Source organism: Lissotriton helveticus, chromosome 3_1 (genome assembly GCF_964261635.1).
Source record: "Lissotriton helveticus chromosome 3_1, aLisHel1.1, whole genome shotgun sequence".
Classification (NCBI taxonomy): domain Eukaryota; kingdom Metazoa; phylum Chordata; class Amphibia; order Caudata; family Salamandridae; genus Lissotriton; species Lissotriton helveticus.
In genome coordinates this window covers 974,360,947-974,388,906 of record NC_136061.1, presented here as the reverse complement: position 1 = coordinate 974,388,906, position 27,960 = coordinate 974,360,947, and the positions used below count along the sequence as shown (strand labels likewise).

Here is a 27,960-nt window from a genome sequence, read left to right as displayed (position 1 = left end):
CCTATGCTCTAAGACGCACCCTCAACGTGTACATTCGAAGGCTATCCACAGTCAGAGGCATCAGAGGCATCCAGCTACTCGACCTCACGCGCCGCTCACGCATTAGTTATTTCAAGTCAGGCTCTTGTTTCTGTACTGTTGAAACAGCTGCCCAGGGCGGACTGGGTACCAAAAGTGGTCCTTTCAAAGATGTTCAAAAGAACCCCTGCTTCCTCCCTGTCTCCTTCATGCCTGTCTCTTTCTTTACAGTCTCTCGCTTTCTCTTTCCCAGACGGCTTTGCCTGCTGTCATATACCCCAAAGAGCTGGACGCACCGGCAGAGGCTGTCAACCTTGCAAAACTGGACTCCAATGGCTCCAACCAACCCTCAGGGACATAAATACCTAATGGAATACAATGCCATTCCGGCCTTGCACAGACTGTATATCATTATGTGTAGGTTTGCAGTTTTTGATGAATGATAGCTGCCAAAACAAGGAACAACTTGTCAGTCTGGTGTGCTTAAGAGACCTCAAAAGACAGAGGGGCCATTTATACCAAAGAGGTAGATCACCAAAATAGACCAAAGTCAACAAAACAAATATCCCCCTTGGTGGACTGTAACAAATCGATTTCCTCCACACCACTGTAAACACACCATATCACCAAAACATAAATTAAAAGTTAAAAAAGGGGGGAAAATGATTATATTCAAAATGGTCCCAAATGTATTTCAACAATTTATTACAATAATCAATAAAAAACAACTAATTGTTCTATACACTTTCAAGACGTGAAAGTCACGTAAATACAACACATATTGCATTACAAATGCTATAGGTGTCACATTTGGGAAAGTTATAACTATTGGCATTGTAAATGACAAAGCTATTAAGTTTGCTATTTTCAAAAACAAAACATAAATAAAAAATGTGTCATTTACAATACCAATAGCTCAAACTTTCCTAATGCGAGACCTATTGCATTGCAAATGCTTGTTACTTGATGGTGTTACATATGTTGGTTTTATTGGGTTTTGTAAGCTTTTTGCTTCTTCAGTTATAGTGTAAATTGCTGCCATTTGGTCTTTTAGAAAGTGAAATTTATGCTTTAAATTTTTCTCCCCTAATTTAAAAGGCTCTGGCGTAGGAACTGATATCAAGTTCTTTTGTTCCTTACTGACAAACTCCTTTGATTTGTTTTTATTTCCTTGTTTATGGCCGACCTTTTCTTAATTTTCTGTATTGGTGCTTGTCGAATTTTTCCGGACTGCATAGTCCTGATTCGGTTGTCTATCTGGTGGCCTACTAATGGGATAATTTTAGGCTGACTTAGTTTTCCAAGAATACGGGTTATGTCTGGATATCTCTCAGTATTTGGACTGTTTCTGTTGCCTCCTAGGGATTTGGGCAATGTATCTCGCGGTATTTATTACTCACTCCGACCCTCTGGCCACAAAGCTGTTCATTTTAGTCCACTCTGGTCCGCTCCCACTTTGCTCCTACTACCCCTGTGGCTCCCCGGCCGTCCTGTGGTTAGAGAGCTGTGCTGAGCGTTTGCAATATATACAGTATTTATGCTTATTCGGGCATTAAAATGGGGGACACCGCTGTTTCCTGTGGTATAGAGGCGCTGACTCCCCTAACCTTTCGTCGTCTCCCACAACCTGGCGCCCCTTAATTACACTGCCATAACAGTTATCCTAGCTGTTGTGCAAATTTATCGCAGTTTTTGCAGACAAGCTCTTGGGTTACTCACGACTTTTATGCCACCTGCTGCCGAGTGTTAACTTTTGCTGCGATCTATACACGCACTCTCTTTCTTGCCGGGGGCCCGCTTGGATAAACTACCGCTCTTCCGCAACTGGCGCTGGTCACAGAGAATGGGGCAGTCGGCGCTCTGTGCTCCTTGCTTCAGGCCCCTCCTCAGCAATGGCTGTGGCGACGGCGACAGAGTAAGGCTACGGCCGTGCTCCGCAGATCTCCGCACTCTCACACTAAGAGTGCTCCTCGGGCTCAGGCTCGGACTCTCGCTGATGCACTCACAGCTGCTCCTTTTCGTTGCGTTTCCGCAGTGTGCCGTGTGCACTCCACAGACTCTGGGGGGGACTGGGCTGGCACTGGGCAGGCACAGGGCTCCTGGCTCCGGGCCCCGCACTCCGGCCCCCTCCGAGGTGTCTTCTTCCGCAACAACTTTGTTACGGCGGTGCCTAGATGTAGCGGCGGCTGTGCTCCGTCAGACTCTGCCCTCAGCGTGCTCCGTGGTTTCGGGCTCGGGCTCTTGCAGCGGCACTGGGCTCCGGACTCTGTGCTCTGGGTCCCGCATTCTGGGCCCCGGACCCTTCCGCTAAGGCTGTGTCACTGCAGTGCAGTGCCTAGAAGCAGCAGTGGCCATGCTCCGTCAAACTCAGCTCTCCGCCCTCGGGGAACCCCGTAGTTTTGGGCTCGGGCTCTCACGGCTGTCACAGCTGATCCAGATCCTACTGCTCGGTTTCCGCTTGTTTCTGCTCGGCCGCCGCCCAATGGCTCCCGTGGCTCCCGGGCTTATGCAGCTCTAACACGGCAAGTATGGATGACACGTGACTCCAATGTGTGCATCAGGGTGCTCGATTCAGAAAGCCAACACGTCAGCAGGATTTTCAAAGAATTGGGGTTTGTCGCCCACTAGTACCCTCAATTTTGCCGGGTACAGCATGGCGTACTTCAGGCCAATTGTACGGAGCTGCAGCTTGGCTTCTACGAATTTGCGACGGGCTTCTTGGACTGTAGCTGTGTGGTCTGGGTAGGAGAGCACGGTGCCCTGATATTGCACCAGAGCGTTCTCCCAAGCCAGGCGGAGGATCATGTTGCGGTCTCTGTAGTTAAGCAGGCAGGCGATTATGGGCCGAGGGAGAGCACCCGGAGGATAGCGTTGGCCGAGGAATCTATATGCCCTCTTCATGATGAAGCTCTTGGAGAGTTTATCGGCTCCGAACAATTCCGCTAGCATTGCTTCAAAGAATGGCTCAGACCGCCCAATTGTTGTGGATTCCGCAAAGCCCAGGATGCGAATGTTATTCCTCCATGATCTGGCCTCTAGAACTTTGTTTTTTATGGCTACTTTCTTGAGCAGTCGCACCACTCACTCCAGCCAGCGTGTAGTATCTCTGGCTTGGTCTTCGTGGGTGGAAATACGCTGTTCAGCTTCATCAAGCCTGGTGTTGTCCAACACCAGGCGTTCCCCCATTCTATCCAGCCTGGAGGTTAGGGAATCCAATCTGGAGTAGATTGCGCGGAACCCAGCACAGAGCTCTGCCATTATAGCTGGTGCACCTTCCAGGGCGGGGGGCTGCTTGTTCCGTTACTGTACTCCACCTACATCAAGGCCCTGCTCTGTGCGCTCAGATGTGCCCGGCCTATCGAAGTTCAGCCTGCGTGGTTTGGGGACCCCACGACCCATTTCAGCGCTATGTACAAGGGTACCAGCTGACTGTTTTGCGGACAAGATGTTGGTGTCTCGCAGTAGGTGAGGGCAATGAGAGTGGCTGTGTCCCCTCCCGCGCCAGTCGCTTGTGTTACACTATTGTCTTAGGGCCCTGCTCCTAATGCCTGCGGGTTCTGCTCCAGTTTAGAGAGGGGTATGTGTGTTTTCGCAGTTTGGTGGGTTCAGTCCGCGGGCCGGTGGGGAATGGTACTGGGCCTGATGGGAGGAGGCAGCATCAAATTCGGCCTGCTCGGGTTGACACGCCGGGCCTCTGCACCAAGCCCTGTGCACCTGGCCGCTCGTAGTATTTCTTTTATTTGTAAGTTCACCCGCATCCCAGGCTCAGGCACTGCTCACTGTATGCTAGAGGTTGTCTAATTGGCGGTAGTGACTTCCCCAGACTTAAGCGCCACTGTCCGTCTCGTCGCTGCGTAATGTGCAACCCCGGTTCAACGTGGACGTGTTTGTATGCAGCGCAGATATATAATGAGACCCCTCCGGTGTTATTTGTCTGCGTTCGCAGCCCCCACCTCAAAGTTCTTCCTCCTTTGATCATGAGCCTCGCTTCCAAAGTGGGGATGTGTGCGTATGTAATCCCGGTACAGCGGGGGCCACTGAAGGTGTCGTTGGGCCCCGGGAAGGAGGCAGCAGTGATCCCTGTCCACGTGGGCCTCTGCGCCAGGTCTTCGCGCCGATCCTCTCCACCAGGCCCGACCCCCTCACTCACCCGTGTCCCAGCGACGGACATTGGTCTTCGCTCAGTCTGGCTTGCTCAACAAGGGGACTGTACTGACGGAAGGCGCGAGACCGCTCGTGGTCTTCGGCCCGTAGTTACAGTTAGCGTCTGTGTGGAATCTTTCACTGAGTGGAGATTAGGCCCCACTCTGTGGCCTAGGCGTTCCCTTCCCCGTACCACAGCATCACAGGAACCACCCTTGCTTTCTCCGTCTTGCCAGCACAGGCAGGCAGGGGACCCAGCAGATCACCGTTGCTCTGGCCTCAGGCTAGCCCGAGGCCCCTATCATCGCGGGGCCTCAGAGGCAGGCTGGGCCTAACCCCAAGGCAACAGGAATCAATGGCAGCTGATGAGGGGTAAGCGCAGGATTTCTCCATCCCCAGCTCCATCACCACAGTATTGAGCACCTTCCTTGCGGCATTTCCAATGGTGGGGGCTACCGGATCATGTTGTTTCTGCTATAATAGGGGCATTGGGCGCTGGAGCTTCAATGCAGTGCGGCCATCTTGGTAGACGGCTTAACCAGGCCCCCGTGCAAAATGCAGTTCTTGCAATTTATATAGACCTTATGTATGCAGTGCTGAAATAATAAATCTCACTTTTGAGCCTCTTCAAGATTTATATCTTGAAAACAGACATTCAGTGTTCAAGACTACTTTCTAGCTCTCGTTTTAAGTGTCTCTTTACTTAGACTGACATTTATTAGTCATATCCACTGGCTCTCAAAAAGGAGAGCAGTAGCTGAGGAGACCATCTCTAGGCATTCCCATAATTGTTCAAATTTTGTCTTTAGAACCGATGTTTGTTTAGGACGTCTCTGCTGTATTGTTTCCAATCTTGCTGAGAAGAGAATTGACTGATCATATAGCCTACATTTCAGTCGCTGGGGTTACAGAATACGTTTTTGTATTTAAGTCTTCTTAACCGCATGCGCGCTAGTGGTTTTCCCGCTGCGCGCTGCGTTTTGCGAATTACCGCGTTACATGACGAGCTCAGCTCATCATCAGCACACGGCAGGTTACGCTCATGACGAGCTGAGCTCGTCACCAGCCCCGAAGGGGTTAAGGCAGCAACCTAGCCTGTGACTGCGCATAGGGCTTTGCACAGAGGTGGCAATGCTTCCTGTATAGTTTTTTTTCCACATCCTGGCTTAGTTCTGAGGACTTAACCCTCCAAACTCTGGCCTTTTGTTTTGCTGATTTCATTCATAATATTAGGTAGAGGGGACATACTTTGCATTTCTGACATACTGTTACAAACTAGCTCCAGGTGCAGGCTTATGTCTCTTTACATGTCTGTGATCAGAATGTGGAATTTTATAGTCCTTGGTATGTGGGAAGCACAGTAAGCATTAACTCTTAATCTCTTTTGAGGCATCTGCCTAAAGCAATATTTGTCACACTTCTGCAGGTCTTGTGTATGACACTATAATGCTGAAACACCAGTGCACGTGCGGGAACACAAACAGCCACCCTGAGCATGCCGGAAGGATACAAAGCATCTGGTCCCGGCTTCAGGAGACAGGCCTGCGTGGGAAATGTGAGGTAAGCCCTTGAATATCACATTAAGGTTTCACTGCTCGACCAAACCTGTCTCTTGTCCGAGCCATCCAATGAAAGATGATCGAAGGAATAATATAACTACTTCAAAGAAATCCACCTTTGCCCATAGCTCCCTTGTTGGCAAAGTAATATCCAATATTCATTGCAAAAAGACAAAGGTTAAAATTAAGTCTTAGGCAGCATCCCTTATAACACCTAAATATGTATTAAAAAAAATACACACACTGACAGAAATCTCTAGTCTTGTAATGGTGGCCTCAGCAGTTGTGTTCAAGTTGCAGCCAGTCAGAGCGCCTTTGGTTCACTGAGACAAAATGGGAGAAAGCTCCCTTCCCCAGTCTGATTTTTTTTTTTTTCATTTCGGTTATTAAATGGTTTTTAAAACTGGATTCGGAGATCATTCATGGATTAATAATTCCTGTTAATTCTATCTCCCAAATTTGACATGTCTACTCAGTTTAAGGCCTATAAAAACACCTTTTGAACTCTAGTTTCTCCTAAACTATGGAACGGATTTACACCAAACGCAGTAAAGCCACTTCCTCGGTCCTAATTCTACTTTCATGCCAAGTTTGGTGTAATTTCGCTTAGCCATTTCTTTCTTTTGCTCCTTCAACAAATACCTATGGTATTTAAAATGGAAAATGTCTCTCTCTTTTAGGCACCTATTTTTTTTTCTTTTCTTTTTTTTCTTTTTACCCCTATCCTCCACTCCGCTTGCCTAATTTTACCATTGAAGTATTTCTCCATCCTGGGATAGCAATTCATGATCCTAAACACCCTTTTATGTAGTTTGTCCTTCGATGCACCATCACAAAGCAAAGTGTATTGAGCCATTTATTACCATTGTTGAGTATGGGGTGGGGCTATGAGTCACAAGAAGTGAAACCTAGAGTGTGCCATTATGACCCTTCCCTCTGTTCAACAGTGGTAATAAATAGCATCATACAGTCCTTTTCTGCATATATGGTTTCGGCCATGACACTTGTCTGTGATTATTTTTTTAAAGGTATTAAAATCAGAGTAAAAGAGGTTTAATTTGAGCTATAACATCATATTGATGGGATCCCATGACTATTAGGAGAGTGGTTTCCTTCTGTAAGGTGTAATTGTAACATGCCATGTTTTAGGTAAGCCCGGTTTTCTCATGTAAAGTTCTTCTTGCGGTGTAATACAGTGGAGTAAAGCCTTTGCACTCTAGTAATATCAGTGTGGATGTGTTTTAGTACGGTTGTATAGCCACACTTTCCATTTAAAAGGCATTATTTATTTTGCCTATAACTTTAATTCTCCAGTATTAGGGGTGTCTTTCATAGATTCACATGCTTGAATATTCCCCGTTGTCGAAGTGGGAGTCCCACGGTACATAAAATAGCAGTAATATATACATATATACATGAGTATTATCATAATTACATATATACATATATAAAATGCAGTAAAATATATAAAGTTTAAAAGTACCATAGAACCAAATAGGCCCATAGAAAGCCTAAGGGAAAACTTACTTTAGTAACATATCAGTGTCATTATGTATTGGTCCACATTCTAGCCAATCAGGCTGTAGCTCCCTCTAGAACCTTCTCCTCAGAAGCCCAAGTCCTCAGATTTTCTACCGCACGTCGTGTGAAGGGAGTCTCCCTGAGCTCTGCTCAGTTTTTCTTCATACATAGCTGTTTTTTCTTCTCAGATGTCTTCTTCAAGGAAATCTTTGTTTAGGCCATGTCCATCTTGTGGTAAATTGCGTCTCTTTCATGAAGATCCACACAGTAAATGTATTTACTGTCTCTACCCAGACCATGAGGTGAAGAACTGTAAGTACTGCCGTACTTTTCCACCTAAAACTTTAAGAGACAGAGAGGCCCGTCTCCTTCTGTGGCAACAGAAGTTGAAATCTACAGACACGGTGCTCTCGGAGGTTGAGAGTCTCTTCTTTCCAGTCTAAGACCTCTCAGAAGCGTGGGTCGGAGACTGAGGTGCCTTCTCCTTTTCTCAAGAAAAGTAGACTTGTGGGAACCTCTTTGGCTGTCTCCCCACAGGATTTACCTCCAATTACGCCTACGGGACCTGGCTCTCTGGCGTCACTGTCTAAAGCCATGCCTTCGTCTTCTAAAACGGGCACTGGCTCGTCGACGGGCTCGTCGACGCGTCCTTCGACGACATCTGCGATGACTAGATCCGTGGATGCTGTCTCCACGTCGACGACGACATGTTCCATGTCTTCAAGGACTACGTCGACGACGACCACCTCGTCAACGACGACCCATGAGGTGAGACCCATTACCTCGATCGTAAAGATCACGTCGACGACTGTCAAGTCAACACCGTCGACTAAGAAACCTCCGTCGACACGTCACCCGTCGTCGCACTCCTCGTCGTCGACCAAGACCACTGCTTCGTCGTCGACCAAGACCACAGCTTCGTTGTCACACCGTCGACGGACCAACCTTCGCCGCCGTCGACGACGGCGAAAAAATCTTCATCGACGAAGGAAAAATCACGTCCGTCTCCAGTTACGGTTTCTCAACCGGCTTTTGGATCTTCTACCACTATGTCGACGGGCTCGTCGACGGTGCACCATCCTTTGGCCACGGCTACCACCTTCACAGTGGTCACTGCTTCAACGCTTAGAAAGGTGCCTCTTATACAAATGAGTCCTATCAAAAGTGGTTCTACTCTTCCTGACCAATTTTTTCAGTCTGCGGAAGAGGACTCTAATGATGGTTCAGAGGTGGATAATGTCTTCGGCCAAGCGTCTAGCCCATCCGAGCTAAACATCAAGTGCCAAGATTATGATGAAGAGGAGGAATAAAACGTCGAAGATGGTACGGATCTATTTCCTGTGGACACTTCAGAGGCACCTATGGCGGAACAAACGACACAGATACCACTGTCTTTGGTAATGAATCTGCAGCACATGCTGGACGATTACAATCGAAGATTCCCGCCGTCCAGGCCTGTTTCTCCAGTGCCGCAACCTCCTCCGCAGCCTCTAATTCCTGCATCAGCTCCTCCCAGGTCACCAGTACGTACCCAGCAGGATACGGATAATGAGGATCCAGACCCTCACAACCCAGATCAGGATGATGATGACGCTGGCCTTCAGGAGTGGGACGATTACAGGGCTCATACACCTTCGACCCCACCAACGTTGCCTCTAGCTTCGCCCCTGTGGACATTGGCAGTTTCCATAACTTGATGGTCCGCGCTGCGAAGAGGTTTCACCTCACTTTGGAAGTGCAACAGACTGATTGCTTTCTATACGATTTCAAAGACTAACCTCAACGGCAAGCTCACACTATTCCGATCATCGACCATGTTTGGGAGGAAGGCCTCAAATTGATGGAGAAACCAAATTCAATTCCTGCTGTCTTACCAAGGCTGGATAAAAAGTATAAAGCGCCACTGAATTCTCCGGCATGCCTAGTGTCTCAGCCTAAGGCGGATTCCGTCATTACTCAGGCAGCTCAAAAAAGGTCCCGCAATCCTGCCACACCTCTCACATCTCCTCCTGATCAGGAAGGCCGCAAGCTGGACTCCATAGGGAAAAAATGTACCACCATGGCAGCCACTACTGTAAGGGCAGCTAATTCCTTGGCTATTCTTGGACGGTATTGTGAGAAGTTGGCCTGATATATGATGCTCACTAGTTCTAGTGATCACCTTGTATCAGTCCAAACAACCCTTATGGTGATTGGTTGTAAGTCAACCTTATAGACCAGCTATCCTAATGGTAGCATGGACAAAGCAGTCTTAGGCTAAACTCTTTTGGCATGTGAAGCCAGCTGTTTTACCACCATATAACCCCTTGAATACCAGATGAAAGGACACCACACAGGTTGTTATGAAAATAAACAGTCTATTTATTAATAACAACACCTCTGAACTCTTTATGAGGTCAGAGGGCTAAGCACATGACAATTTCTTAAGAAAAATACTACAAGTTGCACGAAATTACAATGGTGCCCTAGGGGCACGACAAACCATATACTAAGTAAGTGGAATGTGAAAGTTGATAGAAGGAAATGGAGCTGTCCAGAGGCTGTAGGATCGATGGGACCCCGCTACACTAACTTCAGGTAAGTAATAGGAGGCCCACGGAACGCGTGTGCAGAGTGTGAACTCACACGCGAGATGCGTAACAACGTCTATGGACAGAACAGTTCAAGTTAAAGGTGAGTACGGACAATCCTGACTAGGTAGGACACGACTGTGGAACTGGACACTAGGACAGTTAAACTACCCTTGAGCACCGAAATGCTCTTGTTACCTCACCCACGGACGGCGGGTGCACAGGTGTCAAAGTGCGTCGGGTTCTCGCGTTGAAGTCAATGGAGCCTGAAAGAAAAGATGCTGCAGGCGACCAGAAGGAAGATGTCCGGTGCAATCCAAGGGTGGATTGGTGAAGAAGAAGACCTGAAAGCAGAGGGGACAATGTTCACAGTCACTAGCCAGTGGCTGGAGTGGAACCAGGAAGGAACCAGATGTCGACGTCGCGATCAGGTGAAGAGTGGACGCTTGACTCTGCAGCCACGTGGACCAGAAGGTGTCTTCGACGACCGGGATGGAGGCACGAGCTGTCCCACGCAGGGTCTCGCTGTCGGCAGTGTTGGATCCGGAATCGGCGTCAACAGGCCTTGGCAAAGGCAACCCACGTGGTGAGTGGAGAAAGCGTCTGGTGCGGACTAGGAGAGTCCGGGGTGCCCCTCTTTTGGAAGGGAGCAAGGGCCAGTCTGGAGCAACCAGACCAGCAGTGAAGATTCAAAGGTTCGTCGTCTAGGAGGCCACTAGCCAGCCGGCAAGTGACCAGACAACGCGTCGAGCAGCAAACAAGCAGAAGGGCCCCACGCAGATGTCGTGGATGCTGGAGGGCTGATCTTCGGTGCAGGGGCTGCTCGGGGCTGGGGCTTCTCAGTCCCCAAAGCACTTGGTCGAGTTTACCTCGGGAGTAGTGCTGGAAGCGAAGTGCAGGTTCGTTCAAGATGGCCGGTCCCACGTGTCTCATCGCACCCACGGGTCTCAGCTTTGCTGTAGATGTGAGTTGAGGTCAGAGAGGTCTGGGAATCCGGGTCTCGTCGGGCTCTGAAGTCTGGATCCTCGAGGGAAGACGACAAAGTGAAGCTGCTGGACGCTTGATGGTGCCTGCAGTTGCAGGGTAGACACTCCTTGTCCACAAGGGAGATTCTTCAGTCTTCTGTGGAGCAGAACGTCGAAGGCCAGAGTTTCTTCTTGTTGAATAGTTCAGGATAATCTAATTTGGAATGGGACCAGCTCCTACCTTTATTCTCCTAAAGGGGGCTGCACTACTGACTAGGTCCCTCCCCTGGGTGGGACCAGGAAGGGGGGTGGCTACAACCCCGATCATTTGTCCGGTTTCCCGCCAGAGCTGGGGCAGGGATGCCCCAGCAACTGGTTTGAACCGGTGTATGCACAGGGCACCTGGTGTGCCCCAGGCATGTCTCATTCCTTTCAGGCCTATCCTCTCCAATACACAAAATCCTGTCTGGGGTGGTGCTAGCACCTCCCAAGGCAGGAAACCCTTTGTCCAGGCCATCCTCGCTGGAAGGACTCCCAGCAGCAGGAGGTCAGACTTGTGTCTGTGGTGGCAGCATCCATTTTGTGATGCTGAGGCTCGAGTTAACTTTAACCGGGGTTCACAGTTACATACATGTCGTGTCCCTCTAAAAGGGTGGAATGCTACCCCCGTCGCCAGAATTGGCGAGGGGGTAGTATTCCAAATCGTATGACACCTTACTCGACATGTTTTGATAATGTTATACCAGAGTTAGCATTTAACCGCGAGGTTGATAATGCACTTAAGAGTATATGGTATAGCGTTATCATGGAACAGCTATTAGGACTTGGTTCCGCAAGCTGCAAACGGGCTCAGCTCATGCCAGAGCGCCATCTCACATAATTCCAAGCACTCTGCCTTCAGGATTGATAAGGCCTTTCATAGGAGTGACTGATAGGAATATATGTGTCCATTTTAGGGTTAGATATAGGTATACTATATCTACAGCAAAGGGTGATTACACCACCTTGCCCCAGCTGTCGTGCAGCCAGTTGTGTCAGTTTTGGATGGCCAGCCTGGGGTGGCATAATACATGCTTAAGCCCCTGGTAGGCCCTGGGTACACCTATGCCCTGGATACCTAAGGTATACTGTACAGGGACTGATAAGGTGACTCCGTATCCAATTAGATATGTACCATGGGTACATGGAGTCCATTTTAACAGAGAGAGCAGGAAGCCTGGGGTCCTGAATAGCAGGATCCCAGGCCAACTAAGTCAAAAACCAGCAAAACACCAGGCAAAAAGTTGGGGGTAACCATAGTCAGATATCCACCTTCCTACAGGTATGACCGCCAAATGTGGTTCGAAATTGCAGCATACATTCCACAATTTCCGGATGCCATCCGTGCGGAAGCACAAGCCATCATTCAGGAGGGAGAAAAGATCTCTTCAGAGATTATTGACGGCGCCCTCGACATTTCCTCTACGGGGTACAGACAATTGGCTGGAGCTACAGTTTTGAGGCGTCGAGGCTGGTTAAAGTCTACAGCTTTTCGCCCGGAGGTTCAGGCTAGAGTCCTTGATCTACTGTAGTGTAGTTCCTATATTCCCAATAGGCTCTGCGCATTGGAATAATATATTCAGCAGTGTAGACGTAGGACTGAGGTTATCTAGGTCTCTACTGACTATATTAGACTTAAGGTTTGCCAGCTAGCTCAGAGGTCACAAGAAACTTTCTCGAATAAACGAGGAGGAGTTTAACCTCCCTGGATAGACAAGAAGGGATTAGCTTCTGACAACCATAAAACATGACAACTTTGCTCTCCCTGAATAAGAGTGTATCTCTAGAGTCGTGTGAAAACAATAGACAGCTATTTCACTCAGTCAAATGTGCGTACTTAGTTTCACCAGAATGCAGAGAAAAGAGAGACGGGCGTTTTCAATAAAAGGTGTTATTTATTGAGCAGTCTTCTTCCTCATACAAGAGAAATGAATTGCCACAATTGTAATGCTCATGGTAAAGTAAAGTGCGTACAGTAAAAGGAGGATTATAAAATAATATTGTAAAAGCATTGATATGGTTTCTTAGCCATATGATACTTTAAAATAGATAAAATATATACATATATATATATACATTGACTAATCGTACTCAACTGGTGCTTCTAAATACGCCTACCCCGGTGTACCTGACCTAAGCCTAATACGCGGGAAGGAGTAAGTAAGTAGCAGTTTAAGTTAAGTTTGTTTTGCCAAGAATCTGACTCAAGAATTCTCTGTAAGGGTTTAGTCAGTTCCGTACCTGGGTAATAGAAAGCAGGAGGTCTTGTATCGCTTTCTCAGGACTCGATATCCCAGTAACCCGCGAAGGTATCTGGAAACACCGGAGCTGGATTTCTCGGCAGGAGAAAAGACAGCGTCTCTCTCAGTGCGTCAGGGAGGAGGGGGAGCGTCCGTGGGCTCTCGCATCAGCTGGGCTCTCGGGCAAGTAGCTAGCTGCTCTGCTCCAGAATCACCACCGTGTGTTTGCTTAAGGCAACGTTGGTATATTTATACCTGAAAGGTGCCTGGGTTTGACGTAAGGTTGGACATAAGACGTCAATAAAGATGTCACTAAGAACTGGCCGTTCTTACAGTGCTTTACAGGAGTTCTAGGACGAAATCAAAACAAAAGCAAGGGGGATTTCTCAGGTTGCTGGAGGCTTAGTTGTGTTTAGAGAACTCGGTGTGCTTTACTAGGGGGCCGGAGAAGTAGCCTTGCTTAATGTGACAGCATGTGCTACGACTGAATTATGGATATGATTATTATGCCGTTGTATGGATATTATTGATTATAACCGGACAAGGGCATAAAATAGGAATATCGATTCAGGTTCCTAGATAAAACACTACACCCACTCCACGAATTAATGTCCATCATTACTAAAACTTAAGCAATAGTAAACATAAAAGGTGCATGTGTATACCAACCCACCCCAAAATATATTTTTGCATTTGAAATGGTGTATGCGAAATACATGAAAATGATTATAGGTACTGATCGCTTTTCAAGCAGTGTAATCATTCATTAAAAAGGATGCATATATATATCGGCATGAATGATTTGCGAACTTTACACATGAAATGGCTCTTAATACAGAAAAAAGGGTCGAGACCATTCCATCACATATAAATACAGTTGCTGTAAATGTGCTAGAGGCTGACGTGATATATTGTCTTTAGAGTTCCTAAAATAAAAGCTCTGTTCTCTAAGAATAGTTCTACTTCAAGCAGAGTACATGTGCCAGAAAAAAGGTAAATATGTTGGAATCGGGAAAAAAAAAAAATTCGCTTTCAGGTGAGAGAGAAAAAATATAGTTCCAAATATGTTCAGTAGCTTTTGTTTATCAAAGCCGAAGGCCGAATTCAGAGTTCAGGGAACGCTGTGTACTAGTTTACTTAAAAGTTATTCTTTTTGTTCGGGGGAAAACCTCATTTCAGACAGACTTTCAAAAAAGTGGTTTACCGCTTCAGGTGAAAGTTCAACCAAGTTGGAAAATGACGCAACTGTGCAGTCGTGAGCATGATTGCTATCATCGATGACAGGATCAGCAGTGCTCACAGAAGGTCGTACCTGGGTGATGTTGCTCTCATCTCGTACTTCACAACCCTTTAATCGCAGTGGTGAAGTCTCAACGAATGCCGTCATCAGGATTGGTAACCGCTGGGGACAACACGATGCATGAGCCGTTACAGGACTTAGCAAAGTATCTGTATCCAATGGTACTGCTGATTGTAGTGTAAGACAGACGTCCAACACGCATTCTTCTCCGCATAGCATACATCGAAGCACAGGTAAGATACAATTCTGCCAGATGGGTCTGAATGAAAGAAACCAGGTCATATTCAGATCTCTTAGCCGGGCTAATCCAAGGACTTTAGTTATGCGGTCCCGATAGCGTATAGCTAGGATCGTTTCTTCCATTGTTGCTGGAGTCTTGTCTGCGTTTTGGCTTGCCATAACAAAGCAGAAGTATCAAAAATAAAAATGCCTGCTACAAGTCCCAACAGGAGTGGTAGGCCGCCAAAGACAGAATGGACAAAATTAGGAAAAATGCCCAGAACTGTTGTGAAGGGTGTTAACAGTCCCGAAAAAATTGTCTTAAATATATGTGGGATACCGCCAGTATCAGACATATTTAGGATTTGGCTTAACATTTCTGCGAAATGTAGGGGGCAATTTGCTGATAAAAGGTTATGTATCTCTGCCGTTGTCCTTGCGACTTGCAGATCATACGTTTCTTTTGATGACGTCAAGGGCACAGTTGTCTGTAAAAGAACAGACTTCATTCTGCTTAAAGTATCAATTCGAATAGATATTCAAAAATGGCCAAATATTTTCCTCCCTGTCTGGAGTGCTGTTTGGAAACAATACTTGCATACAGCAAGTGACCATGGAACTAACGCTAATTAGATAAGCTTTTCCTGGCACCATGCCACAACATCTGTGGTCCACTATTAGAATATAGCTCCCGTTAGAAAGCCGTCTAAAGAATGGCTCTATTCGAGTTGCAGGTGTGCCATGCTGGTGACATGAAAGGTTATTTGAAGTCCCCTCACAGGCCCCATGCAGGTTAATACCTTGACACAGAAGTATACCACTCAGTGATCTTTTACAATTATTACCACTGAGAAATATATTCTGTTCCTTTTCACTACAACGTGTGTGTGTAAGGTAATTTCCATGATGACTTAATGTACCCTTTACCCAACCTTTCATACTGGCCTGCTGGTATATATTCTTGACAGAATTTAAATTTGAAAGTTGTTATCGGAATAGTTATTATTCCGTGTATTATCCATTCAATGACAGGTCGTTCTGACATTGTCAATGGTAATCTCTCAAGTTTTTCAATGCTCAGAATTGCATATTCCGCTCCTTTCTGTGCCAAGCTGATTTGTGTATCAGTAAGGTTAAAGTTAGAGAATAATTACGTTGTGTTGATTAAACGCCAAGGCACGTAGCCTGAATGCAGATTTTGTAACGTCCAGCCTAGCTGTACAATAGAACGTAATTGTGACTAACCATGTTGTAACATTAGCAAGTCCTGTTCTATTATATCTATAGCAGATGATACAATGCTGTCCAGTGAATATATTCTGGAAGACAGTCATACTGAGAAGTATGGGAATTTCTCATAAAATGTTTTTGAACTGCCCTTTGGTGGAGTTGCACAATGTTCCCACTGATTATAATTTAAAACATTTCTAGGTTGAGCAGATTTATGCAAATAGTGATGTGCAAAATGGTTGTAGCAGTACATTTCTTCATAATTAGATGAACGCTGCAAGTAATCATGTTGCTGACATTACTAAATCTGACATCATATCATTAATACTTTCAAAGTCCCAATCATCGGAGAATGTGCTCGGTTTTACAAAGTCACTCAATGAAATCTTAAACTGGTGTGGATACTTCAAGAGCTCGACCGGGCCATAAATATCGTAATCTGTTTTGTCCCAAGCTACCCCACCGGGTATTGGATTGGCTGTGACATTCACGGATGATAGTTTTCTTTTCTCGATGTGAGATGACTTGTGTGGCTTTAGAACCAAGTTGATGTTCTGACTTGCTGTGTCCATTGTACGATATTTTCCCTCAATGAATTTTCCCAAACAAAGAACCATGATGAGCCAAAGCAGGAGGAAAAGTACACCTGCAATTAATCAAAAATTGAAAAAGGACATGTGTAACACTTCTTGACCGTTGGTTAGGAAAAGTGATTAGAATACCCTCAAAAACTCAACGTTGTTAGGAGTGCGGTATATATGTTTCATCCGCCCCACATTGAAGTTATGGCAGTTATCATCGGGTGTTGGAACACCCGATGATAACTGCCATAACTTCAATGTGGGGCGGATGAAACATATATACCGCACTCCTAACAACATTGAGTTTTTGAGGGTATTCTAATCACTTTTCCTAACCAACGGTCGAGAAGTGTTACAAGTGTCCTTTTTTCAATTTTTGATTAATTGCAGTTCTTACCCAGGGGAAAGAAAAGGACATAGTGATTCCTCATCCCTCCCTGTTGATTAATTACTGGAAAAGTACACCTAACACAATACAAAATTCAATCCATGGAGAAATCAGATAGGTTTCTTTGAGTTGATGAAAGAGTTCTGTTACTTTGTTTTAAAAAGATTTCGTTGTTGGCTGTTCTTCAGGCTCGCTTGGATCCTCAGAAAAGTCATCGAAATTGATGAAGTAGCCAGATGCAGTTCTATCAATTGTTGGAATCTCTTCCGGATTTTTATTTACTTTTGGAATTTTCTTTGTTTCATTAGCATAGTCTGTGGCTACATCGTTGTAGACAGGTGTTTCTTGATGAGCTGTTTCAATTTGGGCTTCAAGAGGCACCATTTCCGTGGCATTATTGCATAGTCCCTTTTTAATCACTGCAGGTTTATCAAATGTGATTAGTCTCTCAGTTTGAACCTCTTGGATTGTAGCAAGATTTGGTCTTCTGCTATTTCTTGGGAGTCCACAGGGCCTACTACTTATTATTGGCCACATGATTGTGGTTTTACCAGGTCGATTGATACAACTCGGTTCTCCTTTTTACCAGCAAGGGGCGGTAGTACAACTGATCTTGTTCCGTTGACAGCTAAGACAGGTACTGCTTTTCAGTAAGAAGGCCCAAATTCCTTCTTCACCGCGATCTTCTCTCTGACCAGATCCCCAATCTTTGGAATCCAGACAGGCCTTGCTGGGACAGGTGGTTTCTCTTCAGTGGCTCTTGGCTGCTGTTTTAGCTTTATGTTGCTCAGGTCTTTTCTTGTTTCATTCAAGTCCTGTAAAATAGCCAAACGATCTTTGATATCCAAGCATTTTTCTTCTACCACTGAAGTCTGACTATCGAGGTCCTGAATGTGCATTCTAGTCCCGAACAATAGTTCATACGGACTGAAACCTTTTAGAGAATTTCTTGGCAGATTGTTAAGACTACGTTGGACACTTGTTAAATGTTGGACCCACCCATCACCCGTACCTAATACCCTCGCCGTTATAGATTGCTTTATGTCTCGGATTTTTCTTTCCACAATCCCGTTTCCCTCAGGATGGAAGGGACAAGAGTACCGCAATGCAATGCCCATGCTGGTCATGGCCTCCTTATAAGCTCGAGAGCTAAAAGCAGGACCCTGGTCAGAATGTAGCATGCCAATTGCGTATGTGCCGATATAGACTCGCAAATATTTTATAACAGTTCTGGCGTCAGCCGAGCGCTGGTGTCTACATTTTAAGTGAATATAGTCTTAAATAAACATTGGGACGCATGTTTCCTCTTTAATCATGCGTATAGATCGCCTTATGCTTTCTATTAGGTGTTCTGGCACTACTTCGGCCGGTTTGCCACTGCGATCTCTGTTGCAATTTTCAAACTGTTTTGCAAATTTGTGATTATCCACGCTCATTCCCGGCCACCAGTATTCTGATTGTAATTCTGTCAGAGATTCCTTGATCCCTCGGTGCCCTAGACCTTCATGTGTGCGTCTACTATTAGCAAGACTCTCCTTTTCGTGTTTGGAATTACTCTATCCCCCACTCCAAGGATTCGAGCAAAAGGAACGGAGTTTGCATCGATTATGTATGTATAATTGAGTGGATAGTTCACGGGTAATGCTGCACAGTCTCCTTTTGAAGACGTTCTTACCGCCAGCACGGTTTTCCCGTCTATGTATTTTTCTGAACGCTTTTTTGTGGCTACGGAAGCCGGATTAGTTGCTTCCGCTGTGGCTGTCTCAGCCAATGAAATCCCTGCAGCGTGAACGCCATCATGCTGATGACTCAGTGTATGTATCACGTGAGTCTTTTGTAGTTTTCTTCAAAAGAACTACTTGTTCCCAAAGCGATTTTTGCTTGATTGTGGCACCTGTGTCATCTTTGTAACCGTTGTCAACCCATTTCTGCAAGTCTTTATTGTATGATTTGACGCAGGAATGCGAATCGCACACTATTAGTGTCGGGAATTCGCGATCGGTAATGTCGAGCGCCATTTTTAAAGCTATTAATTCAGTTTGTTGACCTGAATTGTCTTTTACAGATTGTGACATTGTTACCAGTGGTCTCAATTTACCTCCGCGCCACCGGCATTTGACAACCTCGCACGTAGCGTTATAAGCTTGTTTTCCCCAAACTGAGGGTTCTGCATAACTGTTTGTGTATATTACACAGGCGTACTGTTGTAGGAGCAGAATGCCGTTAGGCAGAGGATATTCTTTTTCATATGTTAGATATTTAAATTTTTTCATTTCCGGGTCAAAATAGTATTTCACTTTTTCTGTAGCAAGAGAATTTTCCCATTGTATCCATTTTGGATCTAATGCCACGGTAGTTAAATTACGTGGGCTTGTTAATGCCTCGAAGGCTGATTCTGCTGTTAAAACAGTAATCCGTCTGCCTTGGGCCTCGACTCTTTCTTTTGCTACAGCTGTTTGAACCGCATTTACAACATTTTTCGCAAGACTGAATGTTTTTTCAGCTTGTGAGTACAAGTGTGATTTGTATGCTATTGGTACCTTTTCTCCCTCATTAGAGGTCAGGTACGTGAATCCGCATCTTCCTGGGATGACTCGGATTACAAGGTTGCGTGTATTATCGCGAGTTTGCAATTTTGTTTTTGCTAACATGTCTGTTTACAATGATCTCAAAATTTCTGTGTGTTTTTTTGTCCAATTGATTGGTTTAAAATCAGGTTTTATTAATTCATAGAGAGGTTTAACCCTCTCTGCATAATTTAGAATTTATGTTCTTCCGAAATTCAGGAAACCTAGTATTGATTGTAAGTTCCTCAGCGTTTTTGGTGCTTGGAGTACAGCACACTTCTCTAAGAAATTGTCTGCTAGGCTTTTGCCTTCACTTGATAATTCATATCTTAAAAATAGGACAGTTAGATGGCCAATTCGTGACTTTTTAAAGTTGAATTTGTAACCCTCTGATGCGAACCCAAGTATTATGGTGTTCACTCTTTTCAAGTGAGTATCCAAGTCATCATCTGTTAGATAGATGTCATCCACATAGGATAATGCCTCATCATCATACATTTGTAGTAACTCTGTTACTCTTGCTGAGAATAATCCTGGGCTATTCTTGAACCCCTGTGGGAGTCAACAGAAATGTGCTGGGAGCCCATAATTGAGAAAGCGGTCAAATACCTGCTTTCAGGTGCAATGTTTTGACAAAAGAATCTATTAAATATGTCTAATGTTTAGTATTTTTTACGCACGATGTTATTCATTAGTGCTGCACTGTGTGAGTTTTGTACTGCAAATGTCTTGCAACATGAGTTAAGGTGTCTGTAGTCCAAAACTATACGATATGAATCGTCTGGCTTGGAGACAGGAAACAAAGGATTGTTCATTTGTGAGGTGCATGTTTCAATCACCCCCTGGTATTCAAGTTGATCTAAGATCTCCCTGACCTGTTTTTTAGCTTCTTGCTTAATTGGGTACTGCCTTTGTGCAGTTGGTTGACATTTTAATTGGATTTTGTGAGGAGGAGAGTCCTCATCCCATCCTACATGATTTTTATATAATGCAGGAGCTTGGGCTACTGCCCATCTTTCTTGCAAGTGTATATTATTTATGAGTTGGAATGTGATTTAAGAAGGCAGGCATAATCATTTCTTCGCCATGAGGGCACTCCCTGACCAACTCTGGTGGCCAGTCCTTTTCAGCTAAAAGGATGTCATAGCCTTTGGAAAGGTTATCCCAAAATAGACCCCTTACTTTCCTAGTCTTATCTCCCTCTATACGTAATGTTATCTTGTATATTTTATGAGGTTTTCTAACTCTGCTGTCTGCAGTTTCCACTTGAATGTATTCATTCGTGTCCACTGTCTCCAGATGATTCATCAGGATCTTGCGAGCTATGGTCACTTCTGCTGCGCTGTCTAGCACTGTCTGGGCCCACTCTCCGTTTTTCAGCTGTGTCCTCAGTATCCTCGGCATGTTTGACTATTTTAATGCTGGCTACCTTCTTTCTTGGAAATTGTAATTTTTTACTTTGATGCGCAGGTTCTTTGTCTTTGGACTTGACGTGCTCTTCCCTTTGTTCTGACCGTCCTCTTCTTTCTGATTTCTGCGAGGAAGTCTGAAAAGATCGAGAGGGACGTGTTTCAATATCTTGATATCTATCAGGTTTCTTTAGATTATCCCTATTTCTAAGGTTGTATCTTTTCTCAGAGGGCTCCCTCTGGGGAGACTTGTGTCCTTGGTCCGGAGATCTTTCTCTCCGCCGAGGAGACCTTCCTCTGGACTGGAATCTTTTTTCTTTGGGAGTGGATTGTTTATTTCCATCCCAGCTCTTTTTTGGAGTGTTTAGATTATTTTTAATAAATATTTTTTCAGGATTTTCAGTTAGTTGGGGTTTTACTTGTTTCCCACCCAAACTATCTCTTCCTAGTTCTTCATAGGATTTTTCTATGATTCTGGCAAGTTCAAATGGTTGTTCTGCTATATCTGTTTCTTTCAATTTCTGGCGGATCGCCACAGATGCTGCTTCCCCTTTTATGTTGGCTAATAATATAGCCGAGACCTGCTTGAAGTCTTTTAGTAATTTCATACCTAGAGTTAAAGCAGGTTCTGGACCGTATTCATTTTGAATCTGTCTTAGCACATCGGGTATTACCGCCATGGACGGAACACCATGTGCTTTTGTGTAAATGGAGGCAAAGACTGTGCCCCAAGTGTCACAGTCCTCTACATGTGGTGCGATCCCCATTGGAAGACAGTCAGAATTCTGTGTTTCTCAGTAGGGGTAGTATCCGGAAATACTGCCTCTATTTGAGTGATTTTTTGTGCTAACCAGAATGGAATTTGTTCCCGTTTTATGGGTACTTTACCCAGACATGATTGTATGTTCTGTGGTGTTATTTTATTTGTATTCCCCTGATGAGGGGTCAGCTGTGGAATGTTAGTAGCTGATTGGACTGTTGAAGTCCGCATTACATATTGGACCAATTGTCTATGAATTTTAATCAGTTGTTTTAGCTGTGCTAAAAGTTCTGGCATTGACATTTTTTCAATGTCTGGATGTGGTGTGTAGCTTGCTAGAACCGGCCACGTTGCTCCTGGTCTACCTAGTGAACCGAGCCTGGTGATGTGATTATTATGTTTTAGGGCGCCTTTAAACCAGAGCAGGTGCTCTTGGTATTTTAATGGGATTTCCACCTCCTCGAAAGGAGTGTATTCATCCGGAGGTTCCTCTATTTTGTAATAGTGGAATTCGTGTGTGACAGCATTCTCTGCTGGAAAGTTTATCTATGAATAGAATACCTCTGTCTGCCGATATTCATGTGCCTCAATTACGAATACGACTATACCACCTCTCGATGTTAGTCCATTCTCTATAAGTTTAAGAGTTATAGTTTTTCTTATGTTGACCGGAATGAGTATAGCATTCGGGTCGGTCTGCAGGAGACTAGTGTCATCCTCTAGGAGTTGAGCTGCTATTCTAGCTGTCTCCCTTTCTTCTTCATTTTCTGACATTTTTACTGACAAAGGTTTTTGTTGCAGATCAGGTTTCAAGGAAACAAAGATTAGGTGCACAATATTTTTGGAACACTGTATCCTTCAACGTTGACTAAACCAAAAACTATACAGAGAAATCTCTTCCTACTAAGTTCCGGCGGATTTTTAACCTTTTACCCACTCCAGATGTCTTTTGGAGTATTTACGGGAAAAAGGGTCTGTGTGAAAAAGCACAACTGAGTTACTCTAACGTCTTGCGTTAGATTTATCGCCTTACCAAACGTTGGGCGCCATGTAGTGTAGTTCCTATATTCCCAATAGGCTCTGCACATTGGAATAATATATTCAGCAGTGTAGACGTAGGACTGAGGTTATCTAGGTCTCTACTGACTATATTAGACTTAAGGTTTGCCAGCTAGCTCAGAGGTCACTAGAAACTTTCTCGAATAAACGAGGAGGAGTTTAACCTCCCTGGATAGACAAGAAGGGATTAGCTTCTGACAACCATAAAACATGACAACTTTGCTCTCCCTGAATAAGAGTGTATCTCTAGAGTCATGTGAAAACAATAGACCGCTATTTCACTCAGTCAAATGTGCGTACTTAGTTTCACCAGAATGCAGAGAAAAGAGAGACGGGCGTTTTCAATAAAAGGTGTTATTTATTGAGCAGTCTTCTTCCTCATACAAGAGAAATGAATTGCCACGATTGTAATGCTCATGGTAAAGTAAAGTGCGTACAGTAAAAGGAGGATTATAAAATAATACTGTAAAAGCATTGATATGGTTTCTTAGCCATATGATACTTTAAAATAGATTAAAATATATACATACATATATACATTGACTAATCGTACTCAACTGGTGCTTCTAAATACGCCTACCCCGGTGTACCTGACCTAAGCCTAATACGTGGGAAGGAGTAAGTAAGTAGCAGTTTAAGTTAAGTTTGTTTTGCCAAGAATCTGACTCAAGAATTCTCTGTAAGGGTTTAGTCAGTTCCGTACCTGGGTAATAGAAAGCAGGAGGTCTTGTATCTCTTTCTCAGGACTCGATATCCCAGTAACCCACGAAGGTATCTGGAAACACCAGAGCTGGATTTCTCGGCAGGAGAAAAGACAGCGTCTCTCTCAGGGAGGAGGGGGAGCGTCCGTGGGCTCTCGCATCAGCTGGGCTCTCGGGCAAGTAGCTAGCTGCTCTGCTCCAGAACACCACCGTGTGTTTGCTTAAGGCAACATTGGTATATTTATACTTGAAAGGTGCCTAGGTTTGACGTAAGGTTGGACATAAGACGTCAATAAAGATGTCACTAAGAACTGGCCGTTCTTACAGTGCTTTACAGGAGTTCTAGGACGAAATCAAAACAAAAGCAAGGGGGATTTCCCAGGTTGCTGGAGGCTTGGTTTTGTTTAGAGAACTCGGTGTGCTTTACTAGGGGGCCGGAGAAGTAGCCTTGCTTAATGTGACAGCATGTGCTATGACTGAATTATGGATATGATTATTATGCCGTTGTATGGATATTATTGATTATAACCGGACAAGGGTATAAAATAGGAATATCGATTCAGGTTCCTAGATAAAACACTACACTACCATACGATGGTGATTCGCTCTTCGGCAAACATGTCGACGATGTCCTTGAATCAATCAAAAAGGATACAGATACGGCCAAAGCTTTAGCAACCCTACAGTATAGAAAGCGGCCATTTCGAGGGGCACGTGGTAGAGGCGGCAATTCTTCCACTTTTCGTGGCTCATACCAATATCGCTCATAAAATGACAACCGTCAAAGGAATACTTACCAGTCCCAAAATCGACAGACCTCCTCCAGGCCATACCAAAGGAAAACAACATACAGGGGTGGTTCTAATGCAAAGAAACAGTGACAGTCCCAGCGTCAATCTTCCGCCGACTGTAAAAATTGGAGGGCGAATCTCCAACTACATCTTGAATTGGTCGAACATCACCTCAGATCAATGGGTCCTAGATGTGATTTCAAAAGGACATACCCTGGAATTTACATAATTTCCTCCCAATCGCCCTCCTACTGGTCCGCCCCCTCCCCATTTCGATGAACTATTGGCTCAAATCAAAATAATGATCAAGAAGGGTGCTATCGAGATAGCACCGCAAGGCCAGCGAGGCAAGGGTTTTTACTCCCTCTTCTTTTTAGTCAAGAAAAAGTCAGGGGAGTGGCGCCCCATTTTGGATTTACGGGCCCTGAACAAATTCATCACCTCAAACTTTTCAAATGTTGACCTTGCTCCAAATTTTGCATTATCTCAACCCCAGAGAATTCTTCTCCACGATCGACCTCCAGGACGCGTACTTTCACATGCCAATTCACCCCAGGCACAGGAAGTACCTCCGTTTTACAGTCGGACACCTCCACTTTCAATTCAGAGTTCTGCCGTTTGGCCTACGCTCAGCACCGAGGGTCTTTACCAAGATCATGGCCCCGGTAGCTGCTTTTCTGCGCCTGCAAGGCATTCAGTTTTATCCATACCTGGACGACTGTCTTATAAAGGCCCCGACCCTCCAGCTGGCAAACCAGCACACTCAGGTTTGTCTTTCTCTTTTTCAAAATTTGGGCCTTTCCATCAATTGCCAGAAGTCACACTTTCACCCGTCTCAGCGACGAGATTTTCTAGGAGCCTCGCTAGATTCTCGGCTAGCAAAAGTCTTCGTCTCCCAGGAAAGGCAGGACCGCATGCTCAAGATGGTACGATTCCTGCAGTCAAAACTGTGCGTTACAGTCCGGATGTTGAAATCATTCCTGGGCATGGCTTCCTCGTGCATTCATTTGATCCCCAACTGCAGGCTACATATGAGGGTCATTCCAGAGGAACTAGACTTGCAGTGGAAGCAGATTTCAGGATCGTTCAACGACAGGATCATTCTCACGCCCCGCATTCAGGTAGCTCTGAAATGGTGGTCTCACCCTCCGAACATATCCATCGGTCGGTCTTTTCAAGACGCGACTCCGACTCTGACGCTTACAACCGATGCGTCCCTAGAGGGTTGGGGAGCGCACCTCGAAGGAATGTCCGTAAAAGGAAAGTGGACTGCAGTCCAGCGCACTTGGCACATAAACCGCCTGGAGCTTCTTGCAATCTTCCTTGCCCTGAAGTCTTTCCAGAGGTTAGTGCAGGGCCAGTCTCTGTTGGTGAGAACAGACAACACCACCAGCATGCACTACCTCAACAAGCAGGGCGGCACGAGGTCCCTTCTGCTTTCCCGACAAGCACAGGAGATATGAAACTGGGCGATTCATCACCAAGTTCATCTTACAGCCATCCATTTATCCCGGGTGTTTCCAATGTTCTGGCGGACTCACTCAGCAGATCTCTCTCGGACAATCACGAGTGGGAACTCAACCAACCAACTCTCGTTCATTTTCCACCAGAGGGGCCAGCCGCAGATGGATCTCTTTGCGACTGCCGCAAACAGGAAATACGAACGAATTCATCTACGCTTTCCCTCCGCTTCCTCTGATTCAGCGCCTGTTGCACAGGATGAGGCTTCAACCCTGTCATGTCATCCTGATCGCACCCAAGTGGCCGCGGCGCTCATGGTTCTCGGACCTTCTGTTGTTTTCCCAGAACGAGCCAATATCGCTTCATTCTCTACCTCACCTCCTCACGATGAAGCTAGGGCAGATTTGCCACCCAGATCTGGCATATCTCCAGCTCCATGCCTGGAACCTGAACACAATGAATTTGCACGTCTAACCATCGACGCAGATTGCAGGGAAGTGTTGGCGCACGCTCGCGCTCCATCCACCATTAAAACCCATCAGCTGAAGTGGAAGCGTTTCTGTGTTTGGTGCCACACCAAAGCCTTGGATCCAATGACCGTCAAACCGGAACAAATCCTGCCTTTTTTCCTATCCCTTGCGAAATCAGGACTTTCTCACTCCACTCTTAAGGTGTTTCTAGCAGCACTTTCCCGTTTCCGTCATGATGGTTCCACGTCACTGTATTCCTCTAGAGTCATCCAACAGTTTTTCAAAGGCCTCTTCCGGATGTTTCCACCCATTCGTCGCCCTCCACCTGCTTGGCGACTAAATCTGGTTTTGTCTCAACTCCTCCTACCTCCTTTCGAACCCTTCCATTCCGCAACCTTAAAATTCCTCACGTGGAAAGTTGCTCTGCTGCTGGCCTTGACTTCATCTAGGCGTGTTAGTGACATCCAGGCATTCACGATTCAGCCTCCTTTTCTCCAGTTCTCCAATGAGGCGGTTACGCTCCGTACTAATCCTAAATTTATCCCGAAGGTTCCAAGTGATTTTCATCTCAATTAACCTGTCATTCTAAAGACTTTCTTTCCTCATCCACAAACTCCTGCTGAACGTTCATTACATTCATTGGATGTGAAACGCTGTCTTAAGTTTTACATTCAGCGTACTACACCATTCAGGAAATCAGACCAGCTGTTCGTGGCCTATGGTCCGATCTGCAAAGGACAACCTGTTACCAAACAGACTATTACCAGGTGGATTTCCTCCACCATTACTTTTTGTCATCAACGGGCGGGCAAGCCCCTTCCTGCTCCAGTACGAGCTCATTCAACTAGAGCCGTGTCAACCTCTGCTGCCCTCTTTGCGGGTGTACCTCTACGACACATTTGCAGAGCTGCTACGTGGTCGAGCAGCCATACTTTTACAAAGCACTATTGTCTCCAATCAACAGACGCCGCGGATGCGGCAGTGGGACAAGCGGTGCTGCGGAATCTTTTCCAGTGATGAGGAGCCTCTGTTGCTACCCACCTCTAGTCATAAAGGTATTTTCTCATGAATTTGACTATATTGCCTTTTTAAATGATATGAGAATGTATACTTGGAGTTTTTATGTTACCTTTATGACTTATGTGATGATTTACTGCTTTCTACTCTTATTCAAGCATGTGAATCTATGAAAGACACCCCTAATACTGGAGAAGAACATAAGTTACTTACCTGTAAACTGTGGTTCTCCAGTATTGGTGTCTTTCATTGATTCACATGCGACCCTCCCTCCCCTCAGAGGCTCCTTTTCTCCTCAGGCACTTTTGGGTTACTTGGTGCTACGAAAATCTGAGGACTTGGGCTTCTGAGGAGAAGGTTCTAGAGGGAGCTACAGCCTGATTGGCTAGAATGTGGACCAATACATAATGACACTGATATGTTACTAAAGTGAGTTCTCCCTTAGGCTTTCTATGGGCCTATTTGGTTCTATGGTACTTTTAAACTTTATATATTTTACTGCATTTTATATATGTATATATGTAATTATGATAATTTTCATGTATATATGTATATATTACTGCTATTTTATGTACCGTGGGACTCCCACTTTGACGACGGGGAATATTCAAGCATGTGAATCTATGAAAGACACCAATACTGGAGAATCACAGTTTACAGGTAAATAACTTATGTTCATATAACTGTTCCCCATGGATGGATCTACTCCACATTTGACACTTGCTTAGCGTATATATCCGAGGTTCAAACGGTCGGTAAATGCTTCTTTTAGCTTCAATAGAAAATTGTGTTTGTAACCACAGCAAAAATGTCGAATGAATTTATTTCAAAGTTTGTATTATAGTTATTTTATATTATTTATGTTTGCTATATCTTAGTAGCATTTCTTTACCATTGAAGATAGGATTCAATCCCCCCAGGGATCTTATCAATCACAGTTTAAAGACCAAAA

The 27,960-nt window shown here is 45.1% G+C and overlaps 1 protein-coding gene across 9 annotated transcripts in view; it reads left to right on the top strand.

Moving 5' to 3' along the window:
• Nucleotides 1-27,960, top strand: part of HDAC4 (histone deacetylase 4) — a 1,367,213-nt gene that overhangs the window by 972,093 nt on the left and 367,160 nt on the right. For all 9 annotated transcript variants that reach the window (XM_078681413.1, XM_078681410.1, XM_078681417.1 and 6 more), the window contains one exon: nucleotides 5,588-5,721. In XM_078681413.1, coding sequence (XP_078537539.1) covers nucleotides 5,588-5,721 — 134 coding nt within the window. The remainder of the gene's footprint in view (nucleotides 1-5,587; nucleotides 5,722-27,960) is intronic.